Consider the following 20,446-nt stretch of genomic DNA (forward strand, 5'->3'; position numbering starts at 1 on the left):
TATTAGATGTAATCCATCTCAATGCCAAATTTTAAATACACTTGACAAATCTCAAAAGATATTATAAAATTTGCTACATCTTTGTATATACCACTAATATTTTTCTTTCAATTTAGTAAGTTTTGTCCAAATATCTCAATGCCTTATCTATAAAATTTCACGAAATTTTTTAATAATCTTTTGTTGAACTCCCAAATTGCATATCACTTGTTGTAATGTTTCCCTTTTTTTTTTTGGATGCTTCTACAAAAATCCATTTCAAAAGAAATATCCATATTCTTTCCTTCAAATCTTCTTAAAACCTTAGTCTGTCCAATCTTCTTGCCATATTAATCTATTTAAATATTTTTTTTATATACAACCATTTACCATCATATAATTCTTTTGAAAATAATTCAAGTAGTATAGCCAAACACAACCCATCCCTTCTTGCACACAAAGTTGAATAAAATTTGGTGCCAATATATTCTTCATCATTAACCATATGATTTTCATCATCACATTGTCCTTATGACAACATATCTGTAATTGTATTATTTTTTTCTAAAATATGCTTGAATTCTAAATTTATAGATTTTATATATGTAATCTATCTTAATATATAAAATATATAAAATCTATAAATTGGTATAAGATAACTAATAATCATAAGTCATAAAGATAAATAATTTGTTTCTATAACTATCGATGTACTAATCAAGTACTCTTTTTTATTTTTTATATTAATTTGTACATGTACCTTCTACCTAGCATTCAAAATTTTTATCCCAAATCTTATTACATATATATATTCCTTTATTCATCATTTTGTCTAACTACTCAATATATTCCAATTGGACTTGCATCAACTATTAATAATACTAAACTTTTACATTCATAATTTACTTTTTTTAAAATTGAAGATGAAAAAAGAAGTTCTTTTAATTTTTTCATAGTTTTTTTTTGTTTTCTTTTCTATTGAAATTTTTAATTCTTTTGTAACAACTCATACAATGGATTTGCTACATATGCAAAATGAAGTATCCAAATATGATAGATATTACATGCTCTTAAAAACCTTTGGACTTTTATTGTATTTACACATTCTTTCATCTTTTTAATAATATCAATCTTTTTAATACTTGGCTTGCATCCTTATGATCTATACATGTACCCAACCACCAATTTTTTTTTTCCAAATATTGATTTTGTCCCTGATAAGGTTAAATAAACTTCTTTTAATTTTTTCAAAATCTTTTCACAATCATCAATATGATTTGCCACAAACTTCCTACATCTCTTTGAATCCAATGTCTCATCTTTTTTTTCTTCTTTACATCCTTTAATTGGCACATCATCTAAAAAAGATATTTTTATACTCAAAATAAATTCTCTTAATACCTTATGTATTCCATTTATCATGTGTACTACAAAATTTGTAGTTCCTTGTAGTAATATGCATATTCTAGCCAATCCTAATGGTGGCTTCATAGTTGTCATATCTCTACTTTGCATTGCCAATTGAAATTGATCATAACCTCAATAAAAATTAACTATTCAATAGGTAGCTCTTCTAGCAAATGTTTCTATAAATTCATCCACAATTGGAGTTAAATCCATATTTCTAATAGTTATTTTATTTACAGGTTGCATGTCTTGTATAAATCTCATTGTTCCATTTTCTTTGACACTGTAAACTATTAATTAGAATAAAGTGCCATAGATGGTTCCAAACTTTTCATAATAATTTTTTTTATTGAACAGATTTATTAGCTTAGATAAATGTGCTCTTAATATTGGAATTGGTTGCAAATTCTTTGGTTTTTAAGAATAGTAAAAATAACCATAGGTGCTATAATATTTGAATCAACACATTCAATTTCATATGCCTTAAATGCAAAAGCCTTTCCATGTCATCCAAGCATATCTTTAAAATATTTTTTTTCACATTTTGAAAAAAATCCATCACATCCAACATTTAATCTATCTAATGTAGATTCCATAAATTCATGTCCTATCTTCTTACAATCCCTTAAATTTGATTGTATATATGCTCTACTCACTTTTTCTTCACAATCTGATCGTAATAGAAAAGCTACTAGTTTGACCTTTTTTGCCATTGATTTATACTTAGTTTTAATATGTACCTCTTAGTAATTAAAATTTTCTATAAATTCATAAACTTTATTATAAAATTCTTTAATACATACATTAATAATTCTATTTTTTCCTTGTAATCTACCTTACAACAAATAATATAATTCTTCAATAGAATTTTCAAATCTTACTTCTTCAAATGCTCCTAAAATAAATTCATTATCAATCAATTCTCCATTTTCTTTCAATTTTTATTCAATATTTTTAACATGACATTTGTCCATCTTTTTCATCTTGTGAATAGTCTTAAAAGACAATACTTAACCTTATATCAACATAATAAGTCTAGTAGATAATATCTTTTTTTTTATACTTAGTGAAAGCATCTCTTTTTTTAATCCATTGTAATCCCGCCTCACAATGTTGTGCAATAAAAATCCTCAAGATCTTCAAATTTCTCATTTAATAATGGCTTCTCTCTCAACTTATTACAATTCCTTTCATGATTGGCACTAACAGTTAAAAATTGAACTATTTTCATTCCATCTTAACTTCTTATTCTTGCATAGGCTGAATCATCATCTATTATTTTTATTTCTATTTATGTACCAATAATGTATGATTGTCTTAATATAATAAGATATGTAGACATATCTTGCATAAAGAAATTTTATTCATGAATAATATTTTTTATTTTCAGTTTGATATTTGGACAAGAGCCATATAAATTTCTATTTGAATTATTTGTCTCTCTTATCATTTATCCATATTCAATATCAATAGGCCATTTTTTCTTTTCATATAATTCTTTTGATATCAAATTGATTTCAAAACCATGATCAATCAATGCTACAATTGGTGTTTTTAAATCTTCCAATTTTACTAAAGTTTCTATAATAATTCTTGTCCAATAACTTCTAAAATAATGACTAGAAGCTTGAGTCACATCTTCATTTTCTATAAATCTTACTCGCGAAACATCTCCAAAATTTTGCATTTCATCTTCTTTATCTTTATTGCTTTTCATTGCTCTTATTCCTTGTACATTTGATATCATAGTATCTTCTATAGATTAACACTTTTTCCTTATTGTATTAATAATAATTTCATGAAATTTCCACTTTTCAATTCTTAAAATCTCATCAATTATGAATTCAACCTTTTCACTTAAAATCCATTCTTCCAATACCTTCTTCAAATCTGTAGCAGCTTCAATATCTGATTGTAATTTATAGACAGGAGTTTTTTTCTTTTTCTTTCATAATTTCCCTTTCTTTTGTAGAAATTTTCTTTTTTGTCTTTTTATGCATAGGATTCTTTTGTTGTTGTCTCCTTTTCTCTTTTGGTAGTTCTTTTTGATGGCCCTTCATAATTTTCATCTCTCTTTTGTTTTTCTTCTATTAATGTTTCATGTTGACTCCTTGCAATATGAACATGCACCAATAATCCATCTACTAGATCATTCCACCCAATAATTTGCCAAATGTTATTTCTAACATGTTTTAAATCATCTCTAGTATTTTTTTCTTTTTTAGCATAGCTTATTACATTTGACTACAAAGAACTAGATTTTCCTTGAAATTTTAGATTTATACTTAAACATTTGCTTGGATTTGCTTCTACCCAATATGTTGATGTTTCATTACTTGAGATTTTATGCACTTTAAAAGCATCTCCCACAAACAATTTCATTCTTCCTTTACCAAAATTCGTCTCTAATTTTTCTCCACTCTCTTTTGAGTGTATCATACCATTTTTGAAAAAAATAACTCCTTTACGTAGCACCTCTATAAAATCCTCACATTCTCTTCTTCCATGATTTGTACTATCACACCACATATACCTATGTATTACATCCTCCATTGCTCCTAAATTTTGTCTTGTTAATACTTTTGATGATTGACCCTTCTCTTTAAGTTTTACAAATTTTATTTGCAAATCTTTCATTCCTCATATGATTTCATCAATATACATTCCTTCTTTCTTTGATGTAGCCTTTGAAGGTTAAATTATAGATGTGAGATGGATAATAGGCATTTTTATCTTAGATGCTTGCAATGGTCTTTGAATACCTACTCTATGCTTTGTCTTTTCTCTTTTTATAAGCAATCCTATTGCTTCGTCCACTTTCTTCCAATTTATTGTTAATCTTCATCTTCTTCTTTATTTTCTAGTAAGACTTCCAACTTTTCTTACAACTCTCCATCAATTGCTTGAAAAAAAAAAACTCTACTTTACTTGGATCCAGTAATTACTTCTCTTTCTTTGATAAATAAAAATATTGCTTTTGAAACTCCTTTAATAACTCTCTTACTAGAAGATCCTTCTTTGGCCTTTCAATCTATTCAAAAAATGACTTCTTTGTAATCCTATCACTATCTTCTAAAAAAACTCATCTTTCAATGCTTGAGAAAATTTCTCCCATGAACCTCCAAAATATCCAATAAGGGATTTTACTTGATTTCTTATCTTTGGTGCAAAGGCTAATTCAAATAATTGAACCATCTCCCTTTTTGAAACATGCTTCAATTCCATTTCCTTTACATAATACCTTAAATATTTTGTAATATCCTTCTCTTCAAATTGATCGATCTTGTCCACAATTGCTTGTAATGCTTTATTTGCCATACCTTCTTTGCGATCTTTAACCTACTGCTGTTGCATAAATAAAATAAAAGCTTCAAACATGCTTACAGACTTGGAATCAAAATACATACCTTGTCCTCTACTAGTACCGCCACTTGTAGCTCTAATTGAAGCACCACCTATAGCTCTTCTTTCAACTCTCTTGCCTTCCTTCTCCATAATTTAAATAATCCAAGAATACCAAATACCTTCTACCTCAAGTATTTCAAGTTGAGTTTACCAAATATGTCGTATTGCGTAAAATCTTGCTTAAGAATCTAATTTGCGTTGCAACTAATTAGTTTACTTGCTTTTAAATAATAAGTAGAAACATATGTTGTTGGCCACAAAGAAACATTGTAAATTATGTGGTGTAAATTAACCTTTTGTTTGAAGCTTCATATAATGCAAAACTTTATGTTGCATACTATTCCACTATATTCCATATTGTTCTACATTGAGTTGCTTCCAGGCTCTATGCCTAGTAATCTTGCAGTGCTACACTTAACAATGTGCAGCAATAGCATGCAGTTTTTGTTATTTGATTGATCAAAAGTTGAGTTATTGCTTCACTTTTGATAAAAACAATGAGATATGCAACCAATTAGAAATGGTTTTTGTCTCTTTTAGTTTATCCCATTGGTTTATCCCTCTAAGTTGCTTTACATAAAAGATATATAAGCCACACTTTTGATAATTTAATTTTTTATAAATTTACTTAATCTTAGTATTACAACAAAGTATATAAATATCATCACAAGCTTTAAATAAAGATTGCTTTAGCCTAAATACAATTACTTTGATTTTTTTTTTTTTTGGAATTTTTGAATTTTTTTTACTTATGTTTCCATTAGCATACAATGCTTTGCTCTTTAGTTACAAAAGCCATTGTTGTTAGATCTTTAACTTATAAACAACCAAAAGAATCTAACTATTGATGATGATTAAAATTAATAATAAAAAGAATGTATTTTGTCATTATATGAATGTTTTGCTAATGGCAAGAAAATCATCTAATTGTCTTGGTAATAATTAATGGTACATATAATTTAAAAAATATGAAAAATCAAGAACATTCTATAAAAATAGAAATAAAAGTATAAATGAAGAAAATTTATTCTTTAGTTTAAAAATCTTTTTTAAAAAAATGTATGCAGATGGATTTTACATATTTTATGTGACCTATTAAAATCATAGATGTAAGGTGAGATCTCACCTGGACGCCGGATGTTCCAGAGTATTCCATTAAGATCTCATTCACAACGCCAAAACCCTAAAACTCATCCGAAACCCTAAAAACTTCATCACTTCCACGTTCATTGCAACGCGATTTCGATTCCTGGAAGATCGAGAGAAAACGGTGACTCCTCGGCGATTGACCCTCCGCGATTGCTTTTACATCTGGACGCCTGACCCAACTAGCGCTCTTTGGCGAGACACCCACCTTCGTGATTTGCGTCTAGCTCCTTGTTTCCATCGGTTGTAGCAGTCATGCAGGCTGTACGGAGCTCGATCGCTAGGCGTCTGGTCGTAGGCCAGAGCCGTGGCATGGCCACCCGCTCCGGAGCTCGCGAGGATTTGGTTTGTTGCAGTTCTATTCTGTGTTTTATGATTTTTTGAGTGAGGAATTTGTCACTCATTTTCTGGTACTCTTGATTGAGGGGTTCCAGATTTTTGATGGGCTTAGCTAGATGAACTATGTGATTGTTAAACCAACTGGGATGTGTATTTTACTTGTGATAGTACCCTCGAGCAAGTTTCAGTCATTGGATTGTTGTATTCAATTTCGTGTGCTTATTGGCAGTTTTATTTATTTATTTTTTTATTTTTATTTTTGTTGGGAATTGATTAATGTGTGTGTATGTGTGTCTATATATATATATATATATATATATATATATACATACATAAGTTATACGTGGGTTCTTTTTATCCTGAATGGTTTATGTTTGTTTTAGTGTTATCTTCTTTCTCAAGAAACCCTAATTCTTCAGTTGAGGGAGTTGGGTGTGACAAGTTTGCCGGTGCACTACTTCTTGGAATTTGAAAGTGAGGGATAGGGATTTCAGAAGCGTGCTAGAATTCGAAAAGCTCAATCACTACCAGAAGAAGGTTTAATACATGAAGATGTAGTTATTAGAAAGTCATTATGAATTTCATTATGTTCTGTATACAATTAAATGATGAACTCGGCTTCTCAGCGGCTAGCACACAATGATTTTAATTTGGCAGTTGTATGATTGCAACTGACCCTAAGCTTGAAATCTGAGAAATTTCTGTCTTCCGCAGTTGCTCGAAAAGGACCCAGCTCTCAGCAAGTATCACTCAGTGAAGGACACTGTTTCGGCTATCAAACGATTTGGAGACGTTCTCGTCATCCTCGTTGCAGCTGGTAAAGCGAAATGTCCATTTTCCTATTCTTGGTTTTTGGCGTGACTACATGCATGTCTATGTTTTACATGCACCTATTGTGCTCAGGAGTTGGTCAGCGAGTTGATTAACTTGGTGAGGTGTTTTCCTTTTTTTCCTCCTTACAATACCACTCTGGCATTTTGGCTAAATTTGCAAACAGTGCACTACATGACATCAGTTTCATAGCCATTTTCACCTACATATTCTTGCTGAACACAGTCCTTTCGATGTCAGAATTCTCCTAGAGCCATGCACCCATTGTCCCCAAAATCCATGTAGGATTGTAGTCGGATTCTCCTTGAAGGAGCAACCTGGAAAATTCAAATTAAACCTCAATTCTGTTCGAAGCGCTCCTTTATCCACTATTGTTAAAGTCTTCAAAATCGACATTCAGAATTGTATTTTTGGTGTCACAGTTGGCGTTCACAGGAGTTGCTTCAGAAGTGACATGTTTTTGTGCTCCACGCAGGTGCAGTTTTCGAAATCGGCTGGAAGGTTCAGGAGAGAAATGCTGCTCGAGCTGAGGAGTCCAAGAGTGCAGTTGCAAGTCAAAGTGCAGAGTAGATTATTCGAGTGAGGGCGCAGTTTGCAATATCACCCACTGATAGCATGGTCATAGCGATTTCTTGCATGTACATATGACGAATAAGCCTCTGTTTGCAGGCTCACTTGATTGGGGTACTGCATTTTTTATGCCGGCTCAATCTTTTTCATAATTCAGCTGGAGTCTAGTGTCTTCTTGCTGGTAAATAGACTTGTTGGTTTACATATCCATGTGTTTGTGGATGCAAACTCGCTTTAAGCGCCTTTCCTGATGGCAGTTCTTCAAAAGCTTGCACTCGGCTGCTCGTCATCTCTTACATGACAACGTAGGATGCACATGCTCAGACAGTAGATTGTGTTTGCAAACGTACAAGCTAACACAAGTTACCGTTGTATAAGTTCTACAAACTGTCAGCCAGATGAGCAAGACTCAGGAGCAGACAACCGTTTTTCACAAACTTCTAGACTTGTTCGTCAATTGTGCCTACATCACAGGTGGATATGAATTGTGTAAGATTGGAGACACTACTTGGGAACACGCTAACCTAAGTACTCGAACATGTCTCCAGAAGTTCATGCGTTTAGAAACTAAATCTACTGTGGGGGTCCTCCATGAAAGATAAAAGAATGACCAACAGCTCCTAGGATGGCATGTGCACACGTGGTGCCCATCTATTGGCGCACCCTCTATCCACTTCCATCTTGTTCACCCAACCCAGTCCTCTCACATGGCTCCCAGAAGGCTGCAGCGTGCTGGGCAAAGCATTTCGAGGTGGGTGGAGCGTTGCAAGAGTCGTTCAGCTGACCTAGATTTCATCAAGCATTGCATTTGACCACTCCGATCTAAAATCTTTGTAGCCATGCTGGCGAAGGTGATGACCCGAGGGAGCTCAACATTGTTGGGTTCCGCATCGTCTGTGGCTCCCAGCAAGGAGACGCCAGTAACGCCATTCTTGGGTCAGTGGTCTCCTTGAACGAAGGACACTGTTTGGGGAGGCGAATGTGTGGGTTTTTCGTTTGCCGGTCTTTTTGATTTAATTGGAGCTTTCTCTAATTTCCTCAGGCTTTTTCGTACTTTGTGTCATCGAGGCGGTGGTTTTTGGGAGCGATTTGGAAACTGGGTGACCGCATTGTAACACAGTGCGAGACAACCTGCGCCTCGCGAGCTTGCCCTGGCAATTCAATTTGAGTCCATTTTCCTTTTTTTTCTTTTTTCTTCTCCCATTATACTTGTGCGCTGAGACGTTCCTCTCTCATGCGCATCTCTCCTCTTCTTTTTTTTCCTTTCTTCTTCTTCTTCTTCTTCTTCTTTTTTTTTTTTTTTTTTTTTTTGTTTTTTTTTGTCTGATATGCTCAGCATTATTTTCAGGAGGATTATACCATCAAATTCCACATCGGAGCAATGGTCTCTCATAGCTGTCGTCCAATTTGCCGAGTTATTATATTCGAGGGCACATTCTCTCTGCTTGTGGTCGTGGTTGCATTGAGAATGTTTAATTTGAACGAGACTTTTCTAGCCTGTCCAACATCAACTGGCGTAGTATGTGGAATTTACGCTTGTATTTAGGGTTGATTCTGGAAGCGTCTGTACAGAAATCTGCTGCTCCTGAAATTTACTTAAATCTTACGTTTTGAGAGGTGATCATTATGTAACAACTATTCTCTTCACTGTATTCTGTTAGATCAGGTGGCTGATAAACGAATGCATTTTACTTTTATGAATTTGTGGCAGGGACGTCGGTACCCTCATTGTCGACCGGAGCACTCAAAAAGAACCCCCAATGCAACCTTGCAATGAGCGCTACCAAGGCAAGCCTGGGAGATTCCCTGAGCAAGGTCAAGGCCGCTGTGGGCACCGGACTGACCGCCTTAGCCCTGTCGGCCGTGATGAATTTCGGCCCATCAGTGGCCCCCTCGGAAGCCAGCGAGTTCAACGTCTTGAACGAAGGCCCACCCACGGAGAACTTCGTGGTAGACGACGCCAACGTGCTCAACCGCGTCACCAAATCCGACTTAAAGCGTTTGTTGCGCGATGTCGAGGAGCGCAAGGGCTACCACATTAACATCATCACCCTGAGGAAGCTCACCAGCAAAGCTGATTCTTTCGAATTTGCGGATGCGGTAGAGCTCTCACCTGCTTGAAATTCCTCTCTCATGCATGCAGTCAAATCAGTTACACATCGCATTTACATTTTCGAATGAGAGATATCAGAGACTGATTTATTTTAGTGAAATGTGCTGCAGATCCTGGAAAAATGGTACCCAACCCTGGAAGAGGGAAACAACAAGGGAATCGTCCTGCTCGTGACCACCCAGAAGGAGGGAGCTGTTACAGGAGGGCCGGCTTTCACGCAAGCAGTGGGTGACAAGATTCTGGAAGCCGTGACAGCTGAGAATCTACCCGTCTTGGCAACCGACGAGAAGTATAACGAAGCCATCTACAGCACTGCGAAGCGTCTGGTGGCAGCCATCGACGGTCTTGAGGACGTTGGCGGGCCTAGCTTTAAGGAGAACAAGCGAGAGTCGAACTTCAAGAGCAAAGAAGAGACGGAATCGAAACGAGGTCAGTTCTCGCTCGTAGTCGGAGGCCTGCTTGTCATTGCCTTTGTAGTGCCCATGGCTCAATACTATGCGTACGTCTCCAAGAAGTAGATAGTGTTCGTATCTACACCATCTGCTTATGTAACACCTTCATAACTCCATAACATGGCTATTTTTTTCAACTCAGCTTTGTTTGCTTGCCATTGTTCTCTCCTGTTTGTTCTCGTTTAATACGTCAAGCCCGTATTTACCATAATAGAGAGAAGGAAAGGGTACGAATTGCTACATATATATCAAAAAAGTCATGTTGTTTACATGAACAACTGATACATAACTACATCCTCAGAGAATCACCATTATTCAAATGTCCTAAACCACGTAAGGCTGTTAAAATTGTCTTAAAACACGTAAGAAATTCGATCTAACTGCTCTTATTTTTGAACGCTGACATCGTTTAAGTGTTAGAGCTGTTGATAGTCACAGCAAAATAGCTTCTGACAGCCGAATACACTCACGATGCTCCTAATCGTCAATGGTAAACTGCAGAAGTAGAAGTAAGAAAACTACCGCATTCGATGTGACCCATAATCAAGACACAACAATGACTTGATTTCCACATGATCAGACTCCAAAGCACGGGCACCAGTTGTATGAGGATGAGACAAGAAAACCACAAGAATCTGCATATTGAGAACAGTGTGCAGACTACATTCAGAGAGAATAATAGCCATGTAGAAATCTGTAACTTGTAGTGCAGCCAAGAATGTAGATGACGGTTATCAATGCTAAGGATGAAGCACTGGAACAATCCATTGAGGCTACAAAAGTGTCTAACCATCAATCATGAGAAAGTTACCCATTCGAAATAGCTTTGAATGATGGTTCAGGTGACTACGCAACAGTGGGGAAGCTGTCCGCTTGCAGGACGAATGTGTCCTCTGCAACGATCTTTCTGTGAGGGATGTCCATGTCTCTCCTCAAGAGAACGTCGTGATTCAAACCCCCACGAAAGTCCAAAGAAGCAGTTGTGGGAGGGCCAGAAGCCAATCGATCCACGATCACCATAGCCCGCATCTCGCAATTCTGGAAGCCTGTTTGGATTTCTGTCCTCACGACATCGGAGCAGCCCGCGCCGAGCAATTGACACATGCGGAGTAAAAAACTAGAGTGCGAGACGAGGGCAATTTGTGACTCGGGGCGGTCCAGCAGCCATCTCACCAGCACTCTGGCCCTGTCGAAAACCTCCTCGTTGGTCTCGCGCTTGGTATCATGCCACCACGTATCCTCGTCGGTCTGGACCTCCGAGAAATCCACCCCAGGAAAGTCTTTTCTGTAGATGGAGATGTTGGAGCGTCTGTCACATGGGTTCACTCCGGTCCTTTCACGACACCATTCATTCGCGACGAATTTCAACGACCTCGAGGGTGCAATGGGAGCGTGCTGGAATTTTCCTGATCTACTCACCAACAAGGGGGACTCTCCTTCTGGCAATGCAGCTTCACCCCAAACTCTTGTGGCTGTCTGCAATGTACGCAGAAGAGGGGAGACCACGACCAGCTCGACCTGGGCCTTTATTCCCGTGGCCTCTACATGGTCGTGAAGAGCTTCCGCCTGCTGCCTTCCCAGATCTGTGAGAGGCGCATCCATGTGGTCCCAGGACTTATAATTGGCATGGTCGGTCTCCCCAGATACGTTATGGACGCCCTGCCCGTGGCGCACCAGGTAAATAACTTTACTCCTGAACATAGGGTACATGGACACTCCGAACGTTTCCAAAGGTAATGTATGACTCGCTACTGCAACTCCTTGCGCCATTGTTGTTGACGATGCAAACACGAAGCGGTTTAGTCCCCCGCTGCAGATCCTAGTAGCAGGGTTACGAGCAACGAAACCTCTCGAGCTCTCATCCGCAGTTCTAGAAAATGGGGAAGAGAAAGTTGCGATCCCATTCCAACTGACGGATGATGCTACCGAATTGAACGCAAGCGTTCCAAATCAGTGCACATCGCATAAGCCCTCGAGAACGTCATATTATCTCTAAAATTCAAAATCTAAAAGTCCAAAAACCTCTGCATGTGCAAAACCAATTACACAAAGAAACCAGAGCCTCCGCCAGTAAATTTTCTAGCCTTTCATCGCGAAATTAATGTCTCTAGGAAATCACCGACCCAACGCAAAACCTGTGGGGAAAATTACATAGTGAACCTCCATCTTTTAAACTCCTTCCCGCAGGATGCGCCACCGCCTACAGTCAGCAACAGCGTTACTGAGCAACAGAGACCTGTGGAAGCAACCAAACTAAAACTGTACAACCCCCAGAATAGAGGACCAAGTTCAATACGCTGGATCATGACGCGATGGCTTCTTGACGAATGCAGTGCCTAGGGAGGAGCGTTTCCAGGGGCTGTATTTTTTGTTTACGCAGACGATTCTCAAACGACGAGGTTGAGTCATTGCACGCGCGCCACCAGTGACGCCGAACAAGCCATCGGCGCTGATACGAGGGCGGTATTCAGATTGTTGCGCCTGCACCGACAGTCACCGAACTCCGCTGCGTCGACAGAACATGACTACAAACACGAAAGCCAGTATTGGAGAGTCCGGGTATTCCGCCCCGGATATCAATCGGTGGAAGGTCTGTTCCATTGATTGCCAAGGCATTTAAGAGGGCTTATGGAGTTAGGTTCGAGAAACTACCTTAACTCCATATTTGTCAAGACTAGTAACGAGCGAAGACAAATATTTGAAATAGATGTTTGTTTGTTTAAACCAAAAATTTGAGCAAAGTTTATTTAGCATATTTATTTAGTTTGGTAGAATAAGAATAATGAATTAAAGAAACGATTTATTAATTTTAAAAAAAATTAAATCACAACTTTTAAATTTGTAAAAGAAGAAGAAAAATCTATATACCAATAGTGGGATTCAAACACAAAATCTCTTTGAAGACTAAAGACCACCTTGCTCCTCACATTTAAACCTTTAGACAATGCTTCTCTTCTAAAATTTAGGAATATATATATATATATATATATATATATGCAAATAATTTTTTTGTATTTGTCCATAATAATCTAAAAGATAGTATTTATTTTGCAATTCAAGTTTGGAGTGGTTTAACAAAATTATAAAAGTTTAAGGTGAAATAACATAATAGTATCACATTTGTAATTACTTGCATAAACCTACACCTAAAGAGATGTATTGGTTGTAACTCTTATTTAGGCATATATTTACAAGAGAATATGTACAACTATATATTGTATTTTGACATGATACTTAGTAGGTATGTATTTAGAAGAATTTCTAGTTATTATATCTGAAATGACATCATTAAAAAAAATTCAAATAAATATTTTGAAAAACTGATGTATTAAATAATAATCAATCAACATTATTTTGAATGCAGATAACATCTTAAAATAACGTCTTAAAATTTTATTTAAAATATTCCTGATATGTATATTCTATGGTTTCTAATAAATATATAGTCTTCTATATATATATATATATATATATATATATATATATATTCTTTTAATTTAACTTTTAATTTTTTAAAATTTAAATATTTTAAGAAATAAGAAATAAATATTTTTAATAATATATGTTAAAATTTTAAGAAAAAAATTTAAAAGTAAAAAAGATTATAACAAAAAAGAAATCTAAAAACAACACAAAATTAAATTTTATACATCATTTATAATTTAATATTGTATATTTTAAATTTAAGTTTTATTCAAAAATTAGATATATATGTTTACAATGTTACTCTATGTAATCCTTTTTATAAATAATTTTATTTATAACTATTGTATTGTGTTCATATAATTTTATTTTTCTATTATTATTACTTTTTATTACAATTCTTTAATTCTTTTTGAGATTTTGAAATAATATAAAAATAATATTCTTCTTTTTTTAATTTTTTTAATAAAATTAAAATTTAATGTATATTTAATCCCGTACCTCCTCTACTTCTAGTCAACATATCTATAAACAAACCTTCTCTAACTTCTATTATGTATAATTTAAATATTTTATTTTATCTTCTCTTTTAGCTTCTCTCTAGTCTTTCTAATGATATTATATGTACATTTCTTTTTAAAAAATATTTTTAAATTTCCAACTATCTGATATCTTTAGAATAAAATTTTTTGTTAATATTTTAAAGTCTTTATTCTTATTTCTATATTGCTAATTTATTTTTAAATCATAGTTAATAAAAAAAATTGTTAAATTTTTATTTTTATTTTTATTCTTTAGAAAGCATTCATTAGACGTTTATTTTTTCTTATAATTTTTTCTAACATTTAATTTTTACAGAAATTATGTTTTCTATTTTTTTTCTATTTACAATATGTTCTACCTTTTTAAAAATAAGTCACACAAACTAGTTGAATACTTTACTATTTATCCCTATATATTATGTAAAAATTTAAGTTCGTACATGTACATGTGAGATTTTTTTTTTTGAATTTTTTTTTTTTTTTTTTGTCTTAGAATCTATATAATTTGGTTAAATGTAAATATTTGGTATGTGTTTATACAATAGTCTTTTCATATACTAATGTGCTAATTTGAAATTGCAATATTTTAACTGTAATATAGATAGGTTAAAGAATATTTTATACATTGAGAATTTTATCTTTTATTTATTTATGATGTAAAGATAAAAATTCTTTAGAATGTATAAGTATTTATACTATCAATTTATTTATATATGATTACTTACTAGAATAACTATATAAGCCTATTTTTCTATCTGTTGTTGGTATTCAAAGATTTAGCTAAGACATTCTTGAATTATAATAAACATAAATTTATTTGCAAAATTCTACTATTGAGACAAAAAAATATGATATTTTTTTATTTTTTGTAATATTTTTTTAAGTATGAAACCATGAAAATAAAAAATAATATCTTAGACTATTTTATTAAAACAACAGATGATAATGTATAATTAATATACAAAGTTTTTCAAATAACTCAAAAAATATGTTTTTTGATTTTAAAACCACCATTCTCAAGCATCTCACCTTGAAAATCTTTATTCATGAGATAAAAACAGAAGAAACAAAGTTCACATTCAAAGAATAAATGATTTATCACATCCACAAGAAATATCATCAAGCAACAGTAGATCAAAACAAGGAATTGGTGATCCATGATTTAATGAGCCAAGTTTACATGAAACCAACAAATTTAGCTCACCTAAACATCATGTACTTTATCCAAACATCACCTAATGTACTACTTAAATACTGCATAGCTCCCAATGCTTAACACTGCTCACAAACTATCATCCTCCAGCAGCATCTATGGCACACATCAAAAAAATATGATGCCAATTTTGCTTGAGAATCTTTCTTCAGTGGCAAGCCATGCCAGCTATACTTAGACAATTTCAAATTGGGAGATTATGTTATGTTTCAAAGATCAGCATACATTATTGGTATTCCATCAGGATACATGGTGCATTCCTGCAGTAAACATGGGGTCTACACATTTTACTTGGCTGTTCCTGTAATAGAAAACAAATTTGCTGGCTGGCTGGCCATGGAAAGGACAACATTGTGTTAAGCAGTAATACCCCTGCCAAGAAGAGAAGACTGTTTCCTCAATTTTATGTACGATGACTTCCGAGTACTCTTGGCAGTTGTTCCCCATGAGTGCATGGCGTTTTCTTTTGTAAATATGAAGTCCAGATTGTTTTGTTGCTAGTATTGAATTGCGAGTCCGCAATGAGGTTTCATTTCGTCTCGGGTATCTGTATGTTTTATTGACGGTGGACGTGGATGGAAGAATTATTATGGTATTTGAGGAAGGACAAGGAAAAGTCACTTAGTTGCTATCATCTCCAACGATCAGCAAATGGGTCGATGCTGACCTTGCGTACTCTGTTCTTGCAGTCTTATGTCATCCGTATGTCCACCAACTTTGACTCCTTCATTGCATTCCCAACATGTTAAAAGTCGGTTATAGCTTGCCACTCATGGAATATGAGTTGGAAGTCACAAATGACTGACAGCTGCAGTTTTAAGGTCATGAATTACTCCAGTTTTGTCTCTTTTTGCACACAGCCGTGTGAAAGCTGATACAACCCCTACTTCAAACACAGATGCTTTAGACAGACCCACCTTGTTACAAAATACTGAAACAGCTGTAAGGGTTTCATGGTCGCTTGTTAGGAGAACTTTCGCTTGAGTTCCTCGACTGTTTGTACTGGAAAAGACAAATGTCAGGTGGTTCTGAACAATTCCAAACTTCCCATAAACTTTCGATGAAGATTTCATGTAAGTCTGCTCGTTTCTTTGATATCTGATTGATTGTGAACGAAGTATGTAATCGACGTGGATCTGCAACTTTTTTATCTCCGATGAAGATTTCATGTAAGTCCACCAAACAGTCTACAGTTCCAGAATTACTTGTGTAGTTGAACCTGCAAGGCTTTTTCTTCCCTTCGGATTTTTTGTCAGATTTCTTTTGCTGACGTCTTGGGCTTGATCCCTGCAAAAATAGTTTTAAGACTTTGTTGTCCCCCAAAGACTTCACTGACTTTTCCTCTAACCTTGATTTCCATAGTCAATATGGTAGTGGAAAATAATTCAACGTTGTTTTAAAACCTTTGTGGTTATTACCTCGTTTTATGATATTTCATAGACCACCTAGTTGTGTATGAGGATGCTTCAGCGATGATTTCGTTGACCTATACGACCGGTCCATTAAGCATTCTTTGCAAATGCATTCAGTTCTTCGCGTAGCTCCACGGTGTTTAAAGTTCATGTTCAGTAATGAAATGGGCTGCTTTATTCTCACCGTCTAGGGGGTGGGAGTTACTCTGTTGGCAGTATTACAACGTGGGAATTGAAAGGAATATTTTCATAAATCTCAATCCTGATTCACTCGCCATTTGCGATGAACTCTCCACTAGAATGAGATATAACAACCTCAGTGTGGTTACGTTTCTCAAGAGAGATTTTAGCTACTGTGGTGTTCTCTTCGACAGAGAAAGTGATACTTTTTGTGGCTCATCCCTCACCATATCCGAGTGACCCCTTAGCAATGGTGAGAGCTCTATTTGCTTCAGCCATCAGCTCAAGGGTAACATGATCAAAATACTAGTAGTCTGCACATAGAAGAAAGTAATTGCCATCTCCCCTAAATTCCGATTTCCCCATTTTGGCTTTCATCGTCTGCAGCTCTTCTTCCTTCGTTTCACAAACATCCATTGCGGGTTGGTAAACATCTCTTCAACATTTACATGCAGCACGTGTAAATGCGAGGTTTAAGTCTCTCCCTTCATTCAGCCAGGTTAGAATCTGCATTTCGCACAGATACTTGTAAGATAATCTTTTTCAAATACTTCTTGAACTTTGTTGTATTCATCTAATTATTACATTATTACCACGATGAATTGGTTATTTTTAGTATGTTGCACATTCTGATCTTAGTATCAGTCTAGCGGTTCCTATCCACAAGGTTTAATATATTGGATATTTGCTACTTCAAGAATATTACAAAGGATTGATCGTTGTACAAAAACAACTTGTAAGGAATGTGGGTTTTGTGTATTTGATCATTGAAAGGTCGAACGGGTCACTCGCATGAGTATTAATTTTTCACAACCACTCGATGAGATAATTTCACGATAAACAAACTAATTTTTCCGGAATCCTCCATGAGTGAAATTGCTGATGTGATCAATCAGTTCCTCCTTCAGAACTGAGGGCTACATTGCGATGAGGATCATTAGCATTCTATGAAATTCATGCCTCCTCCCACCAATCAACACCAGCATCAATGTCCCATCTGATTTTCCATTCGTCCTTAACATAGATTTTCAGATTCTGTAACTTTGTACACGTTGAAAAACAGATTGGAATTCACATAGAAAATCAATTTTTTCTCCCTCAGGATATATGATCTGAGAATATTGATTTCTGACAACGTACACATCATCTCCTGCAATCAATTTATCTTTTAGTTTTTTTTTTCCTCATCCAAATTTGTAACATCTCTGAAATTTCTTTTTGGCGTGACACGATGTAGCTTTGATCTCTTCAATGGTAGTCGCAGGGCCCACTGACTTGCTCTAGCCTTCCACCAAGTACTCCTTCAAGGGCAAGACTTTCCCAGAATTGATGTGACTGGGAGTCAGTCAAATCGAGCCCAAAAGGCGCATCTCCTTCCCTTGGGAGCTTTATTGAATGATCCATAAAATCTGAAGCGTACAAAACCACCTAGCCCAAGTCGATTCGGCACACGACAACAGTACTGCTGTCGCGGTACCATTACCATGAGAGTCCCCACCAAATTCAAGACCAAATTGAGTAGTGAACAAGCCTGTCAAGATGCCAATTCTTAACAAGGTTGTTTAGGGACCACATCACTGAATCAACGCACAGTTTCTTCCGCATGACTCAGAATATATCAACCTGTTTTACTGGGTCCACATTGGAGCAATCCACACGCAGCGAGAGCGATCATTGTTTCCACGACTGATCGTCTTGCAATGAAGAGACGTGCTTTTTTTATTCTTTTTTTTTTTTTTTTGCGTCGATGTCACTTCCAAAGCTAACTCACGCTCCGACTCAAACCTGTCGGCCGAACTGACCCCACTGCAGTTTCGCCGTTAAATTAGATGGATGAGTGTCTTCATAAAACAACTGGTTCATTCATCTCTCAGTCATGAAATTCTCATCATGAAATTTTTTATCACAGTTTCCATCCTTTTCATTCGACATTCTACGTTCATCTTCATTCCCAGTTATAGCATTTCATAGAAAATTATCTCATTGAAAAATGCACCTGGTGTTTCCTGTTGGACAGGAATGGATCCATAGCTGACATGGCAGTACCTTTGGATGGGATAGAATCTGCTTAAAAATAAAAATATCATTCATTTGCGACACAAAATGTCCACTCCTTGGATTTGTATATAAAACAATATACTAACTTAGGGCATAACTTGAAAAACTAAATACATTGAAACGGTAAATGAAATCGTGATGAAGAGTTGACAAAGTTGAATCTGTATTGAATATGATTTATATTTATTCATTTACTTCAAATTTTAAAATAAAATGAAATAGTATCAAATATTTTGTATGTTTAATCAATGCTTTTAACATTTGTAAGAAGGTTCCATGGACTTTTTATAAAAATGTAGACAATTTCTTACTCCTAAAAATAGAGTAAACAAATTAACATGTATGATATTTTATAATTTTTTAAAATGCTAGTTGTAAGAGGATTATTACTAAATTCCATCAATTAATAAATCTTTAATAACAAAATCATTGAAAAGTAAACAATACATGAAATATGATTTTGAATCTATCTATACAATTGTTGTACTTTTAGCTTTTCATGATAATTTATGAGAAGTTTACATGACCAGTTTTAGTTCAATTACTTTTTTAAACATTAATTACAAAATTTACATCTATTCTACGCATTTATAATTATTTTAATACCAACTTACACTTCTACCACCAAATTTCAACTGTTACAATAAAAACCACTATGGCATGGTTGTTGTTACAGAAGCACTGCATGTAACCAATTGAATAAAATAATTGGAATTTTAAGATCTCATGCTTTCAGGTATTTTTATTTTTATTTTTAATACTGTTAGGATTTCAGAAATTACAAAATTTAAAATAAGCCTTACATATTTTATTTTTTAAAACAAAATAAAGAAAGAAATAATCAAATATTTTAATTTGAGTTTTATATTTCTACATGTATCTTCTAGTTATATAATTTGTGGATCTTTAACATTTTAATATAATCTAAAAAATATATAACAAAGATAAATCTATTTTCCTTTCTATAAACATGTAATCAATGTATAACTTTCAAAACATCAAACGTTTTAAAACATACGTATGTGGACATGTGTGTGTTTATATATATATATATATATATATATATATATAGCATAATATTTTTTAAAACACAAAAAATGGTATATACATAAATATATACATAAATAATATTACCAAGATTTTTATAATTTGAAATTATTCTTAGTATATTTTAAAGAACCACCATGCAGATAGCCCCTTTTTATTGTATAGACATCCCTTGTGCCACACACCCCCACATACACATAGTAAAACTCTTATTTACATTAAAAAGATATAGGATAAATTTACAACTAAAGATAAATGTGCAATGGCTTATGGCATTTTTTATTTCTTATTTTTTATTTATTTTTATTAAATCTAACAAAATTCCAGAA

The 20,446-nt window shown here is 34.4% G+C and overlaps 3 protein-coding genes across 4 annotated transcripts; 2 read left to right on the top strand and 1 right to left on the bottom strand.

The window, feature by feature from the left end:
• The first annotated feature begins 6,110 nt into the window (after positions 1 to 6,110).
• On the top strand, positions 6,111 to 7,881 carry LOC112284870 (succinate dehydrogenase subunit 7A, mitochondrial). The gene is made up of 3 exons (XM_024525200.3): positions 6,111 to 6,282; positions 6,991 to 7,093; positions 7,583 to 7,881. The coding sequence occupies exons 1-3, from the start codon at positions 6,193 to 6,195 to the stop codon at positions 7,675 to 7,677; spliced, it is 288 nt and encodes a 95-aa protein (XP_024380968.1). The 5' UTR covers positions 6,111 to 6,192; the 3' UTR covers positions 7,678 to 7,881.
• A 551-nt stretch (positions 7,882 to 8,432) lies between these two features.
• On the top strand, positions 8,433 to 11,063 carry LOC112284869 (UPF0603 protein At1g54780, chloroplastic). Of its 2 annotated transcripts, XM_073535289.2 has the most exons (4): positions 8,433 to 8,613; positions 9,389 to 9,777; positions 9,901 to 10,219; positions 10,744 to 11,063. In XM_073535289.2, exons 1-4 carry the CDS (start codon positions 8,517 to 8,519, stop codon positions 10,776 to 10,778), a joined length of 840 nt encoding a protein of 279 aa, XP_073391390.1. In that variant the 5' UTR covers positions 8,433 to 8,516; the 3' UTR covers positions 10,779 to 11,063. The 2 variants fall into 2 exon arrangements, with proteins under 2 accessions (XP_073391390.1, XP_024380967.1); XM_024525199.3 differs by lacking the exon at positions 10,744 to 11,063 and having other exon boundaries at positions 9,901 to 10,379.
• Positions 10,855 to 12,191, bottom strand: LOC112284868 (phosphoglycerate mutase-like protein). Its single transcript, XM_024525197.3, has one exon. It carries the CDS (start codon positions 12,010 to 12,012, stop codon positions 11,089 to 11,091), a length of 924 nt encoding a protein of 307 aa, XP_024380965.1. The 5' UTR covers positions 12,013 to 12,191; the 3' UTR covers positions 10,855 to 11,088.
• Between the last annotated feature and the right edge of the window lie 8,255 nt (positions 12,192 to 20,446).

The sequence above is a fragment of the Physcomitrium patens genome, chromosome 7, assembly GCF_059467195.1.
Source record: "Physcomitrium patens ecotype Gransden chromosome 7, ASM5946719v1, whole genome shotgun sequence".
NCBI classification, from domain to species: domain Eukaryota; kingdom Viridiplantae; phylum Streptophyta; class Bryopsida; order Funariales; family Funariaceae; genus Physcomitrium; species Physcomitrium patens.

Excerpts from the sequence above, each read along its gene's own strand:
- LOC112284868 (XM_024525197.3), bottom strand. The coding sequence starts at position 12,012 with ATGGCGCAAGGAGTTGCAGTAGCGAGTCATACATTACCTTTGGAAACG.
- LOC112284869 (XM_024525199.3), top strand. The coding sequence starts at position 8,517 with ATGCTGGCGAAGGTGATGACCCGAGGGAGCTCAACATTGTTGGGTTCC. Across the intron at positions 8,614-9,388 it reads GCCAGTAACGCCATTCTTGG|GGACGTCGGTACCCTCATTG; the intron begins GTCAGTGGTCTC and ends AATTTGTGGCAG. Across the intron at positions 9,778-9,900 it reads CTTTCGAATTTGCGGATGCG|ATCCTGGAAAAATGGTACCC; the intron begins GTAGAGCTCTCA and ends AATGTGCTGCAG.
- LOC112284870 (XM_024525200.3), top strand. The coding sequence starts at position 6,193 with ATGCAGGCTGTACGGAGCTCGATCGCTAGGCGTCTGGTCGTAGGCCAG. Across the intron at positions 6,283-6,990 it reads CCGGAGCTCGCGAGGATTTG|TTGCTCGAAAAGGACCCAGC; the intron begins GTTTGTTGCAGT and ends TGTCTTCCGCAG. Across the intron at positions 7,094-7,582 it reads CGTCATCCTCGTTGCAGCTG|GTGCAGTTTTCGAAATCGGC; the intron begins GTAAAGCGAAAT and ends TGCTCCACGCAG.